This window comes from Drosophila yakuba, chromosome X, assembly GCF_016746365.2.
Source record: "Drosophila yakuba strain Tai18E2 chromosome X, Prin_Dyak_Tai18E2_2.1, whole genome shotgun sequence".
NCBI lineage: Eukaryota > Metazoa > Arthropoda > Insecta > Diptera > Drosophilidae > Drosophila > Drosophila yakuba.
Genome location: NC_052526.2, coordinates 10171815 through 10189368, shown reverse-complemented (window position 1 = coordinate 10189368; position 17554 = coordinate 10171815). Strand labels below are relative to the sequence as shown.

The 17554-nt window shown below is 47.2% G+C and overlaps 6 protein-coding genes across 9 annotated transcripts; 2 read left to right on the top strand and 4 right to left on the bottom strand.

Moving 5' to 3' along the window:
* Window positions 1-143: 143 nt before the first annotated feature.
* LOC6524884 (39S ribosomal protein S30, mitochondrial) lies at window positions 144-2123 on the bottom strand. The gene is made up of 2 exons (XM_002100688.3): window positions 1568-2123; window positions 144-1406 (listed from the first exon to the last, which is right to left on the bottom strand). Exons 1-2 carry the CDS (start codon window positions 2011-2013, stop codon window positions 191-193), a joined length of 1662 nt encoding a protein of 553 aa, XP_002100724.1. The 5' UTR covers window positions 2014-2123; the 3' UTR covers window positions 144-190.
* A 324-nt stretch (window positions 2124-2447) lies between these two features.
* On the top strand, window positions 2448-3770 carry LOC6524883 (platelet-activating factor acetylhydrolase IB subunit beta homolog). Its single transcript, XM_002100687.4, has 2 exons — window positions 2448-3147; window positions 3217-3770. Exons 1-2 carry the CDS (start codon window positions 2752-2754, stop codon window positions 3496-3498), a joined length of 678 nt encoding a protein of 225 aa, XP_002100723.1. The 5' UTR covers window positions 2448-2751; the 3' UTR covers window positions 3499-3770.
* Window positions 3771-4060: 290 nt separating this feature from the next.
* Window positions 4061-6789, top strand: LOC6524882 (EF-hand domain-containing family member C2). Its single transcript, XM_002100686.3, has 4 exons — window positions 4061-4184; window positions 4250-4797; window positions 4850-5123; window positions 5194-6789. The coding sequence occupies exons 1-4, from the start codon at window positions 4134-4136 to the stop codon at window positions 6694-6696; spliced, it is 2376 nt and encodes a 791-aa protein (XP_002100722.1). The 5' UTR covers window positions 4061-4133; the 3' UTR covers window positions 6697-6789.
* A 157-nt stretch (window positions 6790-6946) lies between these two features.
* LOC26536241 lies at window positions 6947-8160 on the bottom strand. Its single transcript, XM_015190427.2, has 2 exons — window positions 8018-8160; window positions 6947-7753 (listed from the first exon to the last, which is right to left on the bottom strand). The coding sequence occupies exons 1-2, from the start codon at window positions 8025-8027 to the stop codon at window positions 7056-7058; spliced, it is 708 nt and encodes a 235-aa protein (XP_015045913.1). The 5' UTR covers window positions 8028-8160; the 3' UTR covers window positions 6947-7055.
* An 84-nt stretch (window positions 8161-8244) lies between these two features.
* On the bottom strand, window positions 8245-14157 carry LOC6524881 (phospholipid-transporting ATPase ABCA3). Of its 3 annotated transcripts, none has more exons than XM_039370590.2 (11): window positions 13895-14157; window positions 13230-13809; window positions 13028-13171; window positions 11723-12973; window positions 10891-11663; window positions 10493-10839; window positions 10092-10433; window positions 9880-10027; window positions 9624-9821; window positions 8734-9558; window positions 8245-8680 (listed from the first exon to the last, which is right to left on the bottom strand). In XM_039370590.2, the coding sequence occupies exons 1-11, from the start codon at window positions 14155-14157 to the stop codon at window positions 8494-8496; spliced, it is 5058 nt and encodes a 1685-aa protein (XP_039226524.1). In that variant the 3' UTR covers window positions 8245-8493. The 3 variants fall into 3 exon arrangements, with proteins under 3 accessions (XP_039226524.1, XP_039226525.1, XP_039226527.1); XM_039370591.1 differs by having other exon boundaries at window positions 13881-14014; XM_039370593.1 differs by lacking the exons at window positions 8245-8680; window positions 8734-9558; window positions 9624-9821; window positions 9880-10027; window positions 10092-10433 and having other exon boundaries at window positions 10524-10839; window positions 10893-11663; window positions 13881-14014.
* LOC6524879 lies at window positions 13895-17454 on the bottom strand. 2 transcript variants are annotated; one of them, XM_039370599.2, is made up of 4 exons: window positions 17346-17454; window positions 16561-17292; window positions 14288-16496; window positions 13895-14014 (listed from the first exon to the last, which is right to left on the bottom strand). In XM_039370599.2, the coding sequence occupies exons 1-3, from the start codon at window positions 17401-17403 to the stop codon at window positions 14290-14292; spliced, it is 2997 nt and encodes a 998-aa protein (XP_039226533.1). In that variant the 5' UTR covers window positions 17404-17454; the 3' UTR covers window positions 13895-14014; window positions 14288-14289. The 2 variants fall into 2 exon arrangements, with proteins under 2 accessions (XP_039226533.1, XP_015045911.1); XM_015190425.3 differs by lacking the exon at window positions 13895-14014 and having other exon boundaries at window positions 14145-16496.
* Window positions 17455-17554: the final 100 nt, after the last annotated feature.

Sequence of the window (17554 nt, the reverse complement as noted above, 5' to 3'; positions counted from 1 at the left end):
AATAAATATATGCTGCATAAACAATTGAATAATGATAACGAGCATTGCATTGGCAAGAATTTAAGCATCATCAGCACTGATCATTGAACAAATTCCAAATTCTAAAGGAGCTTTGTACCCTATTTTGCATTAGAAAGGCAGCGTTTTTAACAAGTTTAACCTTAGGAAGTGTTTATGTTTATTCATTTAATTACGGGTAGTACGTCTTCTTGAACCTGTTCTTATTCTTAGGGACATCTGGTCGAAGTGCCCGGGGAACATACTCCTTGTCATGTGTGTCCAGCGTTCGTTGCCAAGGATTGATGTCCAGCTCGAAGAAGCGTCGCTTGGCCTCCATGGCGCGATTGTTGTTATCAATCTTGTATAGCTTCTCCCACAGGTAGATTTCAGGTAACTCCAAGTGTCGCGGTCGGTTGGATGCCAAATATTTGAACGTTTTGCTAATAAAATCACGCTGTTCGGCGTTCTCATAGCCGGAGACGTTGGATGCAACGTACGGCTGCTGCTCCCCAATACTGCGCTGAATGGATGGCACGTTAGCATAGAAGTTAAGCAGGTGCCGCAGTGCGTTATCGTTAAAGTCAACACACTTTCCACTCGCCGAAATCTCAGCGTAAAGCGGGAGTGGCTTTGTACCGCGACAGAAGTTGACACGGGGATTGCCATCCACGTTGTTGCCGTGCAGCAGCAGCGTATTCAGTTGGTACTCGTAGAAGCTCCATTCCCTGCCGTTCGTGATCACAGTTTGAGTGTTCATGGGATAGGTCAGTTCGTTGTAAGTGTTGAAGCCATTGTAGTTCGCCTGGGCCAAAAGCCACGCGTATGACGATTTAATCGCCAGTGAATGCAGAGCCTCTAGCATGTCCTGCTCACCGTACGATTTCGGGCGGAGTTGAAGGTGTGCCCGCGATTGAAATGAGAGCAGACCGAAGTTGTGCTCATTTCCTCTGGGCCAATAGCCTGGCACATTGGTGGCGTGCTGATGCTTGGTGCTGTAGCCGAGTGTTCGCGGGTCGTGCTTGAAACGGGGCAATTGTTTGCTTAGCTCGTGGTTTTCGCTTTCCGCTTCCGTTTTCCACGGCGACAATTGCTTGCGATGGCGCAGGGCAAGGTATGGTGCTCCCGTATACTGAACCAGTCGATCGACGCTCTCGTTGGCCATCTCTTTCTGCCACTCCCGACCCTTCTTTGATTTTTGCACGTTCTTGGGTGGATCTACGCCGCCAACGGCCCAGAAGGCTTCGTGGCGCGGATTGTAGTCGACCTCGACCTCATCTAGGTGCTTGTACTCCTCGCTGAGGGACTGCAACAGAGCTCTGTTCAGCTGTTCCACAATGATCTGCGTTAGGATGCGCTCACGTTCAACGGGGCTATGTTCGGCAGAGTTGGGTTGCTTTTCCAAATGCCTACGCTTGGTATGGAAGAGAATGCATTAATACCAGACCACCGAACTTGTATCTCGGCCCACTTCAACCAATTAGAGTTCTTAAGTGAGTTTGGGAAGCTTCTGCCCACCAACACGCATGAGAACTCGGTTCGATGAGAGTGGGCCTCATTTTTTACCCACTTGTAGTAGTCGTGGGCGAATTCGAGGGCATCGATGACATCCCCGCGAGCCGCCGTGAAAAGAGCATCTTCGCTTGGCTGCTCCTTCTGCTCGGGATCCTGTGTCTTCGCCGATTTCGATGGCAAATCCTCCAGCACTGTGCGCGTATAATGTTGCGTGAGCGGCAGTGCATTGTAGGGGATTTTCGAGTCGTTGAAGTCGACCACCTTGAAGCCATAATAGCGAGGTATATTGATCTTGATCATCTTCTCCTCCACGGTGGGCACCTGGCGGATTTCCTCGTGCCAGTTGGCTGCATCCTTCTGCTTGCGCGCCTTGAAGGACGTATCCTGAATCTCCGGATATGCCGGCTCTGCGTCCGTGGGATTCAGCTGCAGCTGCGACTGTCCGGCCAAGCAGCGCTTGTACGTCGTTCGCAGCTGGCTTACACGGTTAAACTTCAACATGCCGGCAACCCAAACGCAAGTTGCGATTTATGTTTTCGAAGAAATCAAATTTACTCCAGTTTTTTGACAATAACTAGGTTATGTCATTGCTGCAGTGTGACCGCGCCTTGGATTCGAAATAAGTTGCCTCAAGGCAACGACGGCAAGTTACGCGATGGTATATTGTTATTTATGCAGTTCTTATAAGAAAAGAGTTTATGATTTGAATGATAATTCACGATGATCCAAAATTGCATACAAATTGACAAATAAAAAGAGGGTCTAAAATGTAACTTGCTTATTTCTAAAATCAGTTAAATTAGTATAGAATATTTAATTGCTTATCTTTTGAAAGCTAGCTAAATTGTATTTTTCATGCCACCGTTTCTCGTGTGGCAGTATTTAATTCAGTATTTTTTCCTCTAGAAATAATGGCATATTTGAACGGTCTCGCTGCGGTCACATTTGCGAAAATATGCACAAGAAATCAAGTTTCAATATTCGCCATAAAAACGATTTATTGAAGTAAACAACAGAACGGAGCTGTTAATGCTAGCGAATATCAGTTGAATTGTTTGTCCACGAGTGCAACGCCGTCTCCGTAAGTGAAGCAAAACGCATAAGTATCCGGTGGGACTAAGCCGACGCCGATGCCGAATTTATTCGCATGCTGAAACTGCAATTGAATCAAAATAAGAATCGGAATATTTAACTGAAACTCAATCTTTAACTGCAACTGAATCTGAGCACGCCAGCGCAATGAATCCCTGTGTGCTGCCCACTCCATTGCCCGATCTGGATGGCGACAAGCGTTGGCACAGCATACACCGCCGGTTCATCTCCGATTGCCGCGAAAAGGATCCGGATGTGATATTCCTGGGCGACTGCATCTTCGAAACCGTCCAGGACTCGGAGGCCTGGAATCAGTACTTTGCACCGCTGCACTGCCTTAATTTCAGCATTCGCGACGATTGCACCGAGCACGTACTGTGGCGCATCGAAAACGGTGCGCTGGACAACGTGAATCCCAAAATCGTGGTCCTCCATGTGGGCACCAATAATGTGCGGAACAGCGCGGAGGAAGTGGCAGAGGGTGTGCTCGCAAACGTAACGAAAATCCGCCAAAAGCTGCCCAACGCCTACATCGTTCTTCCCGTAAGTAGTGGGCGGTATTAGCCAGTTTTAATCGCAGTAAATCCTCACCTGGTAATCTCTCCCTTGCAGTCGCTACTGCCGCGTGGACAGCAGCCCAATAAGTTGCGCGAAAAGAATGCCAACATCAACGAGGTGGTAAATGGATTGACCAAGGGCTTGTATCGCGTCCAGACGGTGGCCATTGACAAGGGTTTGGTCCAGAGCGACGGCAGCATCAGTCATCACGATATGTTCGATTATAAGAATCTCACCAATGCTGGAGCGAAAAAGATTTTAGAACCACTCTACGATTTGCTTTCTCAAATTCTCAACGAAAACGAACCTGAAAACGATCTCACTCCCTCCGAATAAAAGGAACATCCAGCAGCTATCCATTATATATACATACATACATATACCACAAACAATTCCCAGAATATAACTTAAAACAACAAATGTATTTTTTGAAATCTCAAAAGCAATAGGGCTTGCGAGAATATCTCACAATTAAGCATAAGTTTACGTATCGAATAGTAAACCATCGCATATACCATTGCAAAATGATATTATTTTACATTGTAATTATAAGATAAAACAAAACTGAATGTCATTGGGTAAAATATAAGTTATCTTCAGGCATCCTACATTCATTGATTCTCGCTCCCTTCGTTCTTGTTAACCATATTAGCATTACCATGTAACATTGACTGGATTCTTGACGTATTATTACATTATTATTATTTTATGCATTGACAATAAGAAGTAAAGTTGAATGCAAACTGTGGAACACATTTGACAAGTCTACAAGTAATGAATTTTTTTAACAAGGCCAATCTTCAAATAGAAAGTGTAAGACGCGCATGTGAAGAAATAAAAAGCGAAAAGCAGTAGGCTCTGATGGAAATCGACTTGAATTTTCTCCAATAGTGCTCTGTATTATATTTAGAGCGTACACAAAGCTACAAAATATATCCAAAGCGAGAAGATTGAAAAAGATAAAATACACCATGCTGCGCATTCCTGGTATGCCCCTTCTTCCGGGGACTCTCTTCCGCGATGTAAGTACTTCGAATTGAGCATCACTTAGGATGAGTATCCATATAAACGCGTATGCGAGTAACAGGTATCCAAGGGACATTACCCCAAACCGCAATCGCTGGCCAATGTGCAAGGACTCAGCATGCTGAGTGATCGCCAGCAACCGCCTCCTTTGGAATCGGGCGGCGCTACGGTGGACATCAGCTGTCCCCCAGTTGGGGCCTCCTCCATATATCCACCCCGTTCGGGCCCCCGGATGCCACCATGGCTGGCATACGACAAGAAGGTGCTGTGCTTCTATGCCTACTTCAAGCAGACCCTCCAGGAGGTCTACCATGCGCCGTACCTGGTGCGCAAGGTCAAGATTTACTACTATCTGGAGGATGGCACTTTGGAGATCTACGAACCACGGGTGGACAACTCTGGGATTGTGCAGGGATGCGTGGTTCATCGGCAGCGGGTTCAGAAGGCGCCTCCCTGCGATAACGAGTTCATGTCCCTAATCGATCTCAACGTGGATCAGACTGTTCAGATATTCGATCGACAATATCACATCACCGATTGCGATCCGTTTACCAGGCATTTTTTGAATACACGGGGCATCACTGTACCCGATCCGGTCAAATCACCATGGTAATCCTCAACCGAAACCATAAAATACACAGTTTAATGGCCATTTTCATAGCGATCCCACCGAGGAGCAGAGAAAGCGACAGAACCAACCAAGATCCGGTAACCTAATCCCGAAGAACCATCCGTTTGCCCAGTTCCTCAAGTACGACAGGCAAATACTGAAGTTTCAGGCGTACTGGGACGATAGAACCGAGTTCGGAGATGTGCGCAAGCTGGAGCTGTGCTACTACCTCTCCGATGACACCATCGAGATCAAGGAGCAGCACATTCGCAACTCAGGACGCGACGGACCCACCGTTTTCCTCAAACGTGGACGCTTGGCTCGGGTATGGATTTTTATGATGGATTTCAATTTATGATGGATAGTCAGTTTGAAATCATATATCTGTTTTCCAGGAATTCGAAGGACTCCAGCTGCCAGGACAGATGACTCCGACGACGCTGCTGAATGTGTTGGGCACCAACATGCGCAACGTACGCTACTGCGTCGATCCGTTGAACACCGGAAACAAGGAGATCCATTACTATAAGGAAAAGGATCTGCAGATAGGCAGTGTGATAAACGCTTATGGTCGTGCGGTGGTGATAACCGAACTGGATCCCTTCACCCAGAACTACTACCGCCAGCGCTATGGCATACAGGACTTTACCCCACTGCCCATCCCCGCCAGAGCCGATGATTGTGCCGAACACAGATCCGAACGACAATTGCCACCCTACAACGGTTGGGGTAGCTACGAGGATTCGGTGGGCAATTGCATATCCGTAGAACCGAAGCCGCCAAAGACCGACTTTAAGAAGTTCATCAAATACGATCGTTATGTGCTCCGTTTTGGCGCCAAGATGCTCTCGACCATCAAGGCGAATTGCGAGCGAATCTTTGTGATTAGCTACTATCTATGTGATGATACGCTGCAAATCCAGGAGATCGCCGTGCGGAACTCCGGATTCCTTGGTGGCGAATTCATGAAGCGCACGCGATTGGAGTTGCCCGGTCAGGAGAGGTTCTCCTGCAAGCAGCCGCAATACTACATGCCATGGAACTTCTTCATCGGATCGACCATGTCGCTGAAGGACTTCATCTTTCACATTGTCTCCGCGGATGAGTACACACTCATGTACATGGAGCACCATCAGGAGAGCTTCACCCATGCCAATGTGGGCCTCATCATGGAGAAGGTGAAGAGTGCCCTGCAGAATCGCATGGCGGAGTTTGTGGGATCGTGTGTGCCGGATTGTACGGATCTCGAGAAGAAGAGGGATGTCTTTGTATCCTTCGAGAGCTTCAAGGGCGCCCTCATCGCCATTATGGGTAACCAGATCAGCGATCACGAGATCATCAGCCTCTGTCGGCACTTCTCTGCGGAGAAGAGTCAACCGAATGCCTGCGATCGATCCACGGTGCGGGCGGCTGCACATCTGGAGCTGAAGAGAGCCCTGTGGAATGCTCGGGATGATCTGATGGAGCACTTCCATCACATCAATCCGACCAACCAGCCATTCCTGCCCGAGTCCAAGGTGAGATCGGCACTGCGGGGCTGTCGTCTGCCATTCTCGCTGGAACTGATCGACAATATACTCTCGATTTTGAATCGGAACGAGTGCGATGACATCGAGGTGTGCGACCTGATGAACTTCATCGACGTATCCTGCGGCAAAGGGTGCAACATGCTGCCCGTGAACCATGCCTTCGAGCTGTGCCCCAAGATCCCCTTCCTGAACAAGGGGCGTGTGGTGAACTTCACCTGCTTCCTGAGGGAACTGAATCTGCCCCTCAACCTGCCAGCCGGCGGTGAGAAGAACCACGATGCCATGGGCGAGGGCAGGATAATGCCACCATCGGCCATGTCCGATGTTGATCTCCACAAGATGCACGAAGACGATGCTCACGCGGCTTGATTGCGATGAGACATGTAATCCACACACTTAATCCGTTCCAAATTTCTGGTTGTAATTGCTTCTTTCGAATTCAAAATATATGTTGAAAAATTGGTTTCGTTTAGCTGAATTGGAAAAAGGCAATGGAATAGTCTCTTGCTAATTTTCAGTAACAACATTTAATTGGCTTCATACAGGAAACTTCCAAAGCAATGGAAAACTTAATAGATTAGCTAAAAACTAGCTAAATTTAAAATTAAAAAAAAAAATGTTTTTCATGTTGCATTATTGTGTACGCCTCTTTGGTTTATTTACCAATGGTCTTAACAATTAATTTCCTACATAAGAAAATGGCATTTGCAGCCAAGATCATTCAGCAGCTAATTCCGATTGGATGGACAGTTCAGTACCTTCTCTCGGACCTGGCAGGATTTCGTCTCTCGATCGAACCAATGATTCCGGGGGCAATTGTGGCGCTTGGGCCGATTTTTATGGCACATATAGAAACGGCGGCAATGTTTGGGGTCTGTCAAGTACTCGCCATCGGTTATTCCACGGCAATCTCGCGAGGATCTCAAAACATCCATTCCGTGCGGTGTATCTTGGGTAACTGCATGGGCACCATCGGCATCATTGGCATCATCTTGGCTTATTGGTTTAGCTGTGGCAGCCATTTTCGGGTTTTTGGTGGTCACTACCACCAATGGCACTGTCGTCGTCGTTGGACAGGTGGTTGTGTGTGGTGGCGTCGTGGTGGCCACCTCCTTGGGCTTTCCATCAGGCAGCGCTGTGCCATTTTGTTTGACGTTGGGCAGCAAAGCCACGCCGCGATCCCCGTTGAAACATTTGATTAGTCCGGGCAGATTGCAGGTCTGGATCTTGGGATCGTAGTACAGACCACTGGAGCACTCCCGCCGAATGGCGTTTCCACGCTGGCACACATAGAAGCTGGAGCAACTGGCCGGATCAGCGAACGAGAGGCCAGTGAAGCGATCCGCACAAACGGTGCTGCTCAATGCACCGATCAATGGCACCGCCGAGGACACTAGGATCACCAGGCATATGTGGTGTGCATTCCCTAAGGACGAAGGAATATACAAAAGGATTCAGCCATAATCTTAACTTGGAAGGGAAGCTTCAACATTATATCGTGTTTATGAAGACATTATCCACATAGGGTATACATATATGACTCCATCTTTGGATGGTATCCATCTATATCCTTGGCTATTTGATGCTGATGATCAGCTAATCCCATGCAGAGGTCTGTATCCTAGTTTAAGATGAAGTGCGATGAGGTGCTGTGAAGTGCTGTAGATGATATAATCCATTGTCAACGTACAAACTTTCATATTGGTAAGCCGGAGGTTTGGAGGTTTTGTTTCAAGAACGAGACAACTTTAGCCTAGACTCGCTTTTATAGTCGGAGGCGCCTTCTTATCGCCATCGGCAGACGGTTACATGGGAAACGTCCACTTCTTGAAGAGGTGAAGCGAACACGGCTTGCACAAACAGTTTTCGCGCGTGCTAGCGGAACTAGCGTTTATCGCAAATGAAACCATTAGGAAATTGGCAGCGAATATATATGTATATATATTGTATTTTATCTGTCTGCAGCACAACTTTCTCGCAATTATTGCACTTGCATGTTTTACATTTGATAGCAGACTTTTGTTGTACAAAGGAAATGGATACTCAACATGGATACTCTCATGGTGTCTTAGCCATCAAATCCGTAGTATGAAAGTACGAAACTTGATTTGAAATCCCAAACAATACTACTTCTTACACCATTCTTTGCCAAATTACACAGTTCGTTTAGAAAGCAAATGTATCCTTGGGCATTTTCTGCGGCGCAAGGCTAAGGAACACGGAGTTCACCGATGGCTGCGACACTGAGAAGGAATAGAAGTTCTGCTTGTTGCGATGCAGGGTATCGACGATCTTGGACATGGGATACATGTGACTGCTCAGCCAGAAACAGACCCTGGGAAAACTAACGTTCCTGCAGGAATAAAGAGGCAATTAGAGTGGAAATTAAAATTGAAGATAACTCACTTGATAATCGCATGTGGAAATACTTTTTCAATGAGTCCGCACAACTTTAGGTACCTCCAACGATCCTCGCTGTCATGGCAAGCCGTGGACAACCCCTGATGCTTATGCCGAAATATCTCCCAAGTTGCCACCACAGTATCCTCCTTGGCCTCCGTCGACTGCGTATCAAAATCAATGGGACTGCCCAGCTCGGCTATGTGGATTCTCGTCTCCACCATGTAGTACGAGGCGTAGTAGTTCTGCTGCAGCTCCTCGCGCTCGCCAATCACCGCGATTCCTGGATAGCTTAACGTAGCCATTCGGAGCGCGGGTGTGGAGAACTCGGTGTCGTTGCAGGTATAGATGACGGTGTGGCCACGCCTGCGCAGATCGTGGATTATGTGCAGCATGCTGCGCTGCGACACAATGTCCAGGTGGGTGAAGGGATCGTCCAGCAGGATGAGTTCGGCATCGCTTATCAGGGCTATGCCGATGCTCAGTCTTTTCAGCACGCCCTGACTGCAGATGGCAAGCGACTTGAAGCGATACTTGTACAGTCCGAAGATTTTGCACAACTCCGTGGCATCCGCACGGAGAGATCTTCTCCTGGAGCGTCGAATGCGCAGCAGCAGTTCCCACGTCTCCAATATGGTCATCGAGCGCATCGTTCGAAACTCCTGCGCACTGTAGCCCACCATGTGGCAGGCATCCAAGCCCTTCGACTTGAATGGCACCCTGTTGGAGGTGATTATGCGTCCCGAACTGGGCGTGTATATACCGAGAATCGCCTTCAGCAGCACAGTTTTCCCAGTTCCATTGGCGCCAAAGACGCTTAGGACTTGGTAACTAAAATGATGTAGACATTATTTAGTTGGGAAAGTGAGGGGAAGACATTGCGAATTTATCATTACCGATTGACCATGAAGTCAACGCGCTTGATAGCCGCCTTCAGGCCAAAGAAAACGCTCAAATGCTCCACATGCAGAGCCTTTGATTCGATGTAGTTGCGTTCCAGGGTGCTGACACGCGATTTCTCGAGGATCCAGGTGTTCTCCAGCTCGTTGGGCTCCATGATATGCAGGATGTTCTGATCGTGTTTGCTATCCGGACTTTGGAAACACCTCGGTTACATATTCACATTCAAGATCGAGAGGCACAGCAACTCACTCACTATCCCAAAAATATTTCGATTGTCGCGGCCTTCGCTTCACCATGTGGGATTTGAGGAATATGAAGATCGCGATCCACACCATGACGGTCAGGAGATACACACAGCACAGGTATCGAAAGTGGTAGAACTCCTGTGCGTCGTCATCTATGGGTAGTTGAAATAGATAGATACAGGAACATACAGGTAACTAGGTAACTGGATGCCTTACCACAACAGTTGGGAATCGTGAGGCACTGGTCCGCATAGACACTCGTATCATAGATTTGGCGATCGCTGCAGAGCCAAATCTTCTCGGAAATGCTGGCGATGCGCATTAGGTTGTGCAACAGGGCATAGAACGGATGGAAGTCCAGCAAAAGGAAGTAGGCCGTGTTTGGATCCGCAAATGGCTGCAGCTCATTCACTGCTATGTACACCAGGATGCCCAATGAGTACGCGATGAGCACCTTTAGATACACAAATGGCATATCCGCGATCGGCAAGATGGCTATCAAAATGTTCAGGCTGAGCACGCACACAGCAATGGTGAATATGACATAGACAGAGTATACTGCAAGTATAACATAGATTCAATTAGAAATAAGCATACGACACGTGATGATAACCTACTGTGAGTGTTGGCGTCCATGAGCAAGTCCCAGTGAAAGAATATGACGGCTATGTTGATGGGAAACAGGGCGAAGAGCACCAGCAGTAGGTCGTATGTGAGGAAGGCCAGGATCAGCACGAAGGTCCGCATGCCGGCAATCAGCTCCACGTAGTTGTAGCGACCATCCTTACTGAGGGTCATGTGCAGCAGGGGCATGCTCCAGATGAAGCAGAAGCAGAAGCTCAGGCAGCTGGCGAATATCAGGTCGTATCCATCGATATTCAGATGCAGTTGCAGCGTGTGGATGGTCGCGAAAGGCAGCACCTCCAGTTCCACCTTTATGCCCGATCCAGCACCGATGAAGGCACTGCAAGTGAACAACAATATTAGATTTGATATGATATGCCGCAGAACATACACTGCCAGCGAGTTCATAGCACGAGCCAGGCTATCTGGAGCGGTGTGCGGCCACTTAGTGTTGAAGAGCACCTCGATCTGGCCATCCAGGAAGATGCCCGCCTCCAGAATATCCACGTCCGACAACAAACTGTTGTCGTATTCATAGTCATAGATATAGGTTGTGATATCAATTGTTTTTTCCACCTCTGTTACCCCTACTTTGGCATACTCCTCACTGGCCACCAGTAGTTCGCCTTTCAGCGAACCCTTTTGCAGTAGTATGATGCCACTTTCATGTTCGAACATGGGAAAGGCAATGTCTCCTGGTTGCCGGCAGTTGTACCAGAAGTATGGCATACTCAGTGTCCAGACGACCACAAGCGATGGCAGCGTCAGTTTTAGAAGTGGTTGAAACCAGTTTCGCGAGTCGGCGATCAGCAGCTGCCGAATCTCCTCCAGGAAATGCAGAATCGGTGTTAGAAATCTGCTCTTTGCGGACTGTTTGTTCGCTGGAAATGTTTGGGATTCGGGCTCGGCAAACTTCTCACGCATGTACAAGCCAATTAGAATGTCATCAATGCTGCACTGATGAATTTCGAAGGTGTATATGTTGAGTTCACTTTTGAATCTGGTCAAGTTGTCGATCAAGTTAACGAGTTCGGGATGGTTGCGGTGCTTGACAACGAAGGAAGCGGCATCGCCCAAAGTGGAGTCCATCTCAATTTCCGGCACAAAGTTCGCCAAGAACAGGTGCACCTCCTTGACATTGCAGTTTTCGTTGCCAAACACAATCTGTTTGGGGTAATCTGTAAGTATTATACAAGTAATTCCCAATCCTGGGCAGGACTCACCAAGCGATAGGCCTCGTTCAATGTCCTGCACAGTCTCTTTTCCGTTCCAAATGCCTGCAGATTGCCCTTGGAAAGGACGAAAATGCGATCGGCGATTCCGCTGGCCACTTTCTGACTATTGGAGGTGAAGAAAATGGAGCGGTTCACCTTTTGATCCAAGATAAAACTGTAGAACAAATTGATGCGGGGCTCATCGATTCCATCGAACGGCTTGTCGAGGATGACAATCTGGGTGCCTCCAGCGAAGGCGCATAGGAACTGCAGCACTCTCCTCTGTCCAATGGTCAGCTCACTAACCCGCGTCCTTTCCCAATCCTCAAACTTCACATATCGAAGAAAGGTTTTCGCCTCTCGTTGGGCATCAATCTTCTTGAGACCCCGCAGCCTGGAGAAAAACATCAGATGGTCGAGGACTATGAACTCGGTGAAGAGGGTTTTATACGACATGGAAACTCCGGAATTTCGCAGCGCCTCTTTTCGTTGCGTAACTATGTTGAAACCGGAGATGTAGATCTCGCCAAGCGTGGGCTTTGTCTGGCCATATAACATCTTTACGATGGTGCTCTTTCCCGATGAATTGTGGCCAAGTAGTGCTACCACCTCACCCGAATACACGTTCAGTGTAAAGTCTTGCACCACAAATGTCGATCTGAAATACTTTTGCCATACGCCACGAAACTCGATGACAGCTTTAGCTGGAGTTTTTGGAGAGCTAACTGCCGGGATTTCAGGTGCCAACCTGTCCACTGCCGACTTAATAGCAGGCGACCTTTTCAGCAGTTTCCTAATGCGAAGTGCCAGCCAGACGTAGGCATTATTTTCCAGAAACAGCGCCAATAGGATGCAAAATATTGTCTGTGCATAGAAACAAACGATGGGTACAACGAGTCCGAAATCAGACTTACTGACTTTGTACAACAAATACTTCCCTATGGTCACGTCCAGCGTGTAGTCCTCGATGTAGAAGATTTTCGAAAGACCCCGACTTAAGGATACGTTGCACAGGAAGACGGTGGCGAATCCGTAGAATACATTCGGTCCATCGGACAGGAGTTCCTTCTTCGACAACAGCGGCAGGGCTAGTAGAATCCATATAATCGGTACCATTACGATAGCTACTCTCGATCTGCGTATGACCGTTGCCATCAATATTATCAAACTGCTCACAGAGAATCCATACGAGGTGAGGAAGAATAGTAATATGGACCAGGGGCACTTGTTCATAGCCGCCATCGCTCCATTCCATTGGATCTGTAGAAGTCGAGCTGTAGCATCTTCATGTTGGCTTTGAGAGCACTCACTCACCTTTAGTAGAATGGTGATGAGAATGAAAGTAATCAGGAAGTGTATGAAGACACTGAAGAACCACGCTGCCATTTGCAATGTGGCACTGGCGTTGAGCAACTCCATCACATAACGCTGTCCAAGCTCGCGCTCCTTGACGATCAGCTTAAAAAGGACGAAAATTGTAGGTAAATTGCATTTTCGGTTGCGAAGTTAAACGAACCGCAACTAAAATGGCCACGGGGAACATGAAACCCAGAAGGATCAGCAGTATGACCGCCGTGCCTATTTCCTCGGAGAGCAGCACATTGGGATTCTCATTGAATCGACGCATCAGGACTTTCGGTAACTTCTCCACGTTGGAAGCGGTGCTTCGCAGGAACTCCATGCTGATGTAATACTGCAGCGACACAAAGCCCTCCTCCATGTAGTCCGTGTAGCCATTCGCATCGAATTCATTGTCCTCGTCGTCAACACGATCCATCAGGGTACTGGTTTCCTTCCAGCTGTCGCCGATCCAAGTCCGCTCATAGTTGCGCAGCTCCGACGGCAAAATTATCGCAAAGTGCAGCACGGCGGGCAGGCCGTTCAGTGAGTCATCCACATTCCGGAAGCAGACACTTGCCAAATAATGTTCGGAGGCGGCGTGGGTGCGCATATCGTTGCAGTTCCCAAAGTCAGCAATCTTATCTTTGGGTATGGAAAGTCTACCCAGCGCGTCGCCCATCAGTTTCCGCAGTGCAGCATTTGAGTTGGGCGCGAATGCCACTTGGATGTTCGGTATGAATACGTTGGTTGTAAAACTGCAAGTAGCGTAAATGAAGTGAACGATATTAAAGATATGAAAGATATGAGATATGATAGATATAATTACATTGTTCCACTCACTTTCGCTGCTTGTTGACCATTTTAGCGCGTCGCTCGTTGACTTTGTCAATGAGTGAGCTCCAACTGAACTCCAAAAGCTCGGCTTCCGCTCGTATCGAGTAGTCTCTCATATTAAAATCACTTGAGGAGCGTGTAAGTAGCAGAAATAGGGACGACATCACAGGCAAAACGAGCGACAGAAATAAAACTAGCTTGTTATCTTTTTGTTTTTGAAAGTTCTTCCAAACCAGCAACCAAAACACATGGCAAATTTGGCAAGGCATTTGCAAAAACTTTACATTTACATTTATTTAAATACAAAACTAACGCCACTAACTTTTCAAGTTACATCCAAAATATGACAGCTAAGGCAGTTCATTAAACACTAGGCAACACAACAAATATCCAACTTACTCTCAAAGGGCATTACTTAAACTCATTATCTGCAATCCACAGCCGTAGAAATACATTCGCTGATCTTCATCCATGAGCATTCCTTTCACATCCGCAATGCACGTGTATCCAACTCGGCTGTATTTATGGGTCTTCAGATCTATTCTATAGATCTGCCTATCTATGCTGCAGGTGTAGGCAAACATTCCGGATGCTTTGGTTCCTTCGGTGGGACAATGTATAGCTAGGGCATTTACTTGGGCATTGTGCAGACCCGAGTACTCGGTCTTATGTTCCACATTATTGTTATTTAGGTTGAGTACTGTGTACTTAATGTTCTCATCATCTCCGCCGGATAGAATGTGCAAAAGGTGCTGATCTACGTAAATATCTATAGTATTTATGCCAGTTACGTGCAGTTGAAGCTGAACACATGTAGTTTCTAGGGTATGATCGAAACCGTAGACTTCGCCTTTTGTTGTCGACACCAACAGCATTGCTTTGCTCTCGATCCACTGAATGCCCAGTGGACATCTTTGAATATCTACAAAATGTTTTAGGTCCAGTTGTGAGGGGTTTCCAAGTACCCAGTTATAGTGACTTATATTTCCATCGCCGCCTGCAACATACACTGAAAAGTGATCCCCATCCGACTGCTGGACAACATCGATGGCCATTAGTCGCGCCTCAATGGTACTAGTACCTCTAGATGATGCCACATTGTGCAGTGTGTGGCTGGCTAGTTCACTTATCCAGCATTTATTGCACGCATCTATGCTCAGTTGGCTAATGCACAATTGCGATCGTCCGCCGACTGAGAAGACAAGCCAAGTGCTTGAGTCGCCATTCGATTTATGTGGAATCACCTGCAAACTGCGCACCGTTGAGATGTGGGAGTGCAGTTCCGCACGCTGGGACAAGGAATCCTTTGATACTTGGGTGACTTTTATGATATTGTCATCGCCAGCGGAGAGTATAAAGGGATCGGATTGATTTCTCGGCGTAATGAGTCGAAGAGTATTGCAATTGCGTACGTGCCAGGTGTTGGGCTTGATGTCCTTTATCCGATTATCAACGGCATTGTAGAGCGAGTTGCGATAGAAGAACACACGCTTCTGCTTGACATACGCTATGGAAAGTAGAGTATCACCATCACTCAGTCGAAAGTCCCAGCAGCGATGGCCTCCGCCGCAGGCCAATTGCAAAAGGACATCATTTCGACGGGACCAGGCAACAATGTGATTGTCATTGAAGCCCAAAATCAAGTCCTCCGTGGGCGATGCTTCGACCCAAGCCAATGGAATGCCCTCTCGTTGGCTAACACGTAGTGTTGAGTTTGCAAAACTCACGTTCAGATATTTTAAAAACGCCTCATGACCACCGCTCATCACATGGGCATTCTCTCCATTAACGCTGAGCAATTTAAAGAAGTTCGAACCCATTTTGCCGTGTAAATACCGAACTGTATCCTTCAATTGGAAGTCGTCTGTGGCACTGCTACGGCAGTAGAGCATGACATGGCCCTCGCGGTTGCCCAGCAATAGGTAGTGCTCTGAGATGAGCAGTGCGGCTGTTATCCACGGCTCGCGGTTATTGAATAGAGCGATGTGCGACTCAATGTGAAGCTGGTGGGTTTGCAATAGCAGGCAGTAGCCCAAGTTATCTGACACCAGATAGCGATCTCTGCTCAGGAATTGAAATGAGCGTATTGTGCCCTTCATCCTAATGCCATCGAAAAGTTGTTCGAAATCATTCGTATCTGCGTTGTACCTGTGCAGTGTTATGCGCCGATGTCCACAGGTGGCTATCACATTCTCAAAGACTTCTAAAATTGTGCGTTTGTATGACGGAAAGTCCTTCACCACGAGCCAGTTGTTTCCATGCGAAGAATCCGGAGATATGCGGGTATAATGCAAGCGATTTGAGCTACTCAAACCCACAACTATCTCATTATTGACGAACTTTAGATTTCGGACAAACTCATTTACATCGCCCAGGCTGCTCAGCATGGTGGGCTCAATTTTGGGTCGATTAAGAACTCCTTTAAGATTTTGCCCGACCAAATTACCCGTTGAACTGGTGCTGTAGAGGATTTCTGCATCCTGGCTGAAGCCTAGCCGCCAAATAGGCGCTCCGAATTGCTGACGACGTTTTAGTATTAATTCGCCAGAAGAACTCCAAATGCAGACGTAGGAATCCTCACCGCCGCTGGCCACAAATGTACGACCATCTGCAATGGCAAGGATAGTTATAGAAAATATAATAAATAAAGGTGCATTTGTAGCATATCTTACCAATTTTAAGTATGACAACGCACATAACACGCGAACTGTGCCCGTAACAACTAAACATGGGCTTTATTTCAGCCGTTGTCCAGTCTCCTGGTTTTTGTATATTCCAAAACTTGACCGAACGATCATCCGATGTGGTCACCAATAATTGCGCCTCCAAGTCAAACTCAATTGCGTGGATTACTCCGTTGTGCGCCTCAAGCCGCAAGAGCAATGGATATGTTTTCATAACCGATTTGGAATCGGTTTCTGTGGGAAACTGCGTTTGCCACACCAAAAGCTCTCCAAACGCATTGCCGCTTATGATGGCCAGTTTATCGAAGGAAGTGCCATGTAGCTTAGTGTAATACAGAATGGAACTGTCGCTGCATCGAGCCAGCTCCAGAACAGTGCAATCTGCATTCGAAGTTAGATCATATTCCAGGTAAAGGAGAGCACTATGTGATGTATGAAGAACGAATCTTTTGCTATCCTCCGATTCGTTATCATCATCTAAAAACAGAGCGGCATTAATCCAATCTCTGGTTTCGCCATCGTAAATCAACTGAAAGTGATCCTCTTCCGAACTGGAGGTACACATAATCAGGGAATATTCGTTCTCGCTGTATAGCAATAATAATCTTTGCGATTTACTCGAAGAACTCCACGCAAATCCGCGAACTTTTCCCTCGCGCAGGTGAGCCGGCAATTCGACTTTGGCTTTTGAGCTGTATAACACCGCCTGATCGCCATGGCCTGTGCATATGAGGTTTATTAGAGTTGTAGTACGGATTAGGCATTGTACGTACCAACCAGTATCCCGGTTGGAGATATTTCCAAGCCGAAAGCGTCAGATATCAAAACCATAATTTAATAACAACACGTTGTTTTGATAAACACAAACGAGCAGTGTGACCATGTCCCGGCAGTTTTAACGGGGCGTTAACAGAGTCAAATGTGGAACGGTGGAATGTGAACAGCGCGGTAAATTCAAATTTCAGATTCTACTATTAATAAT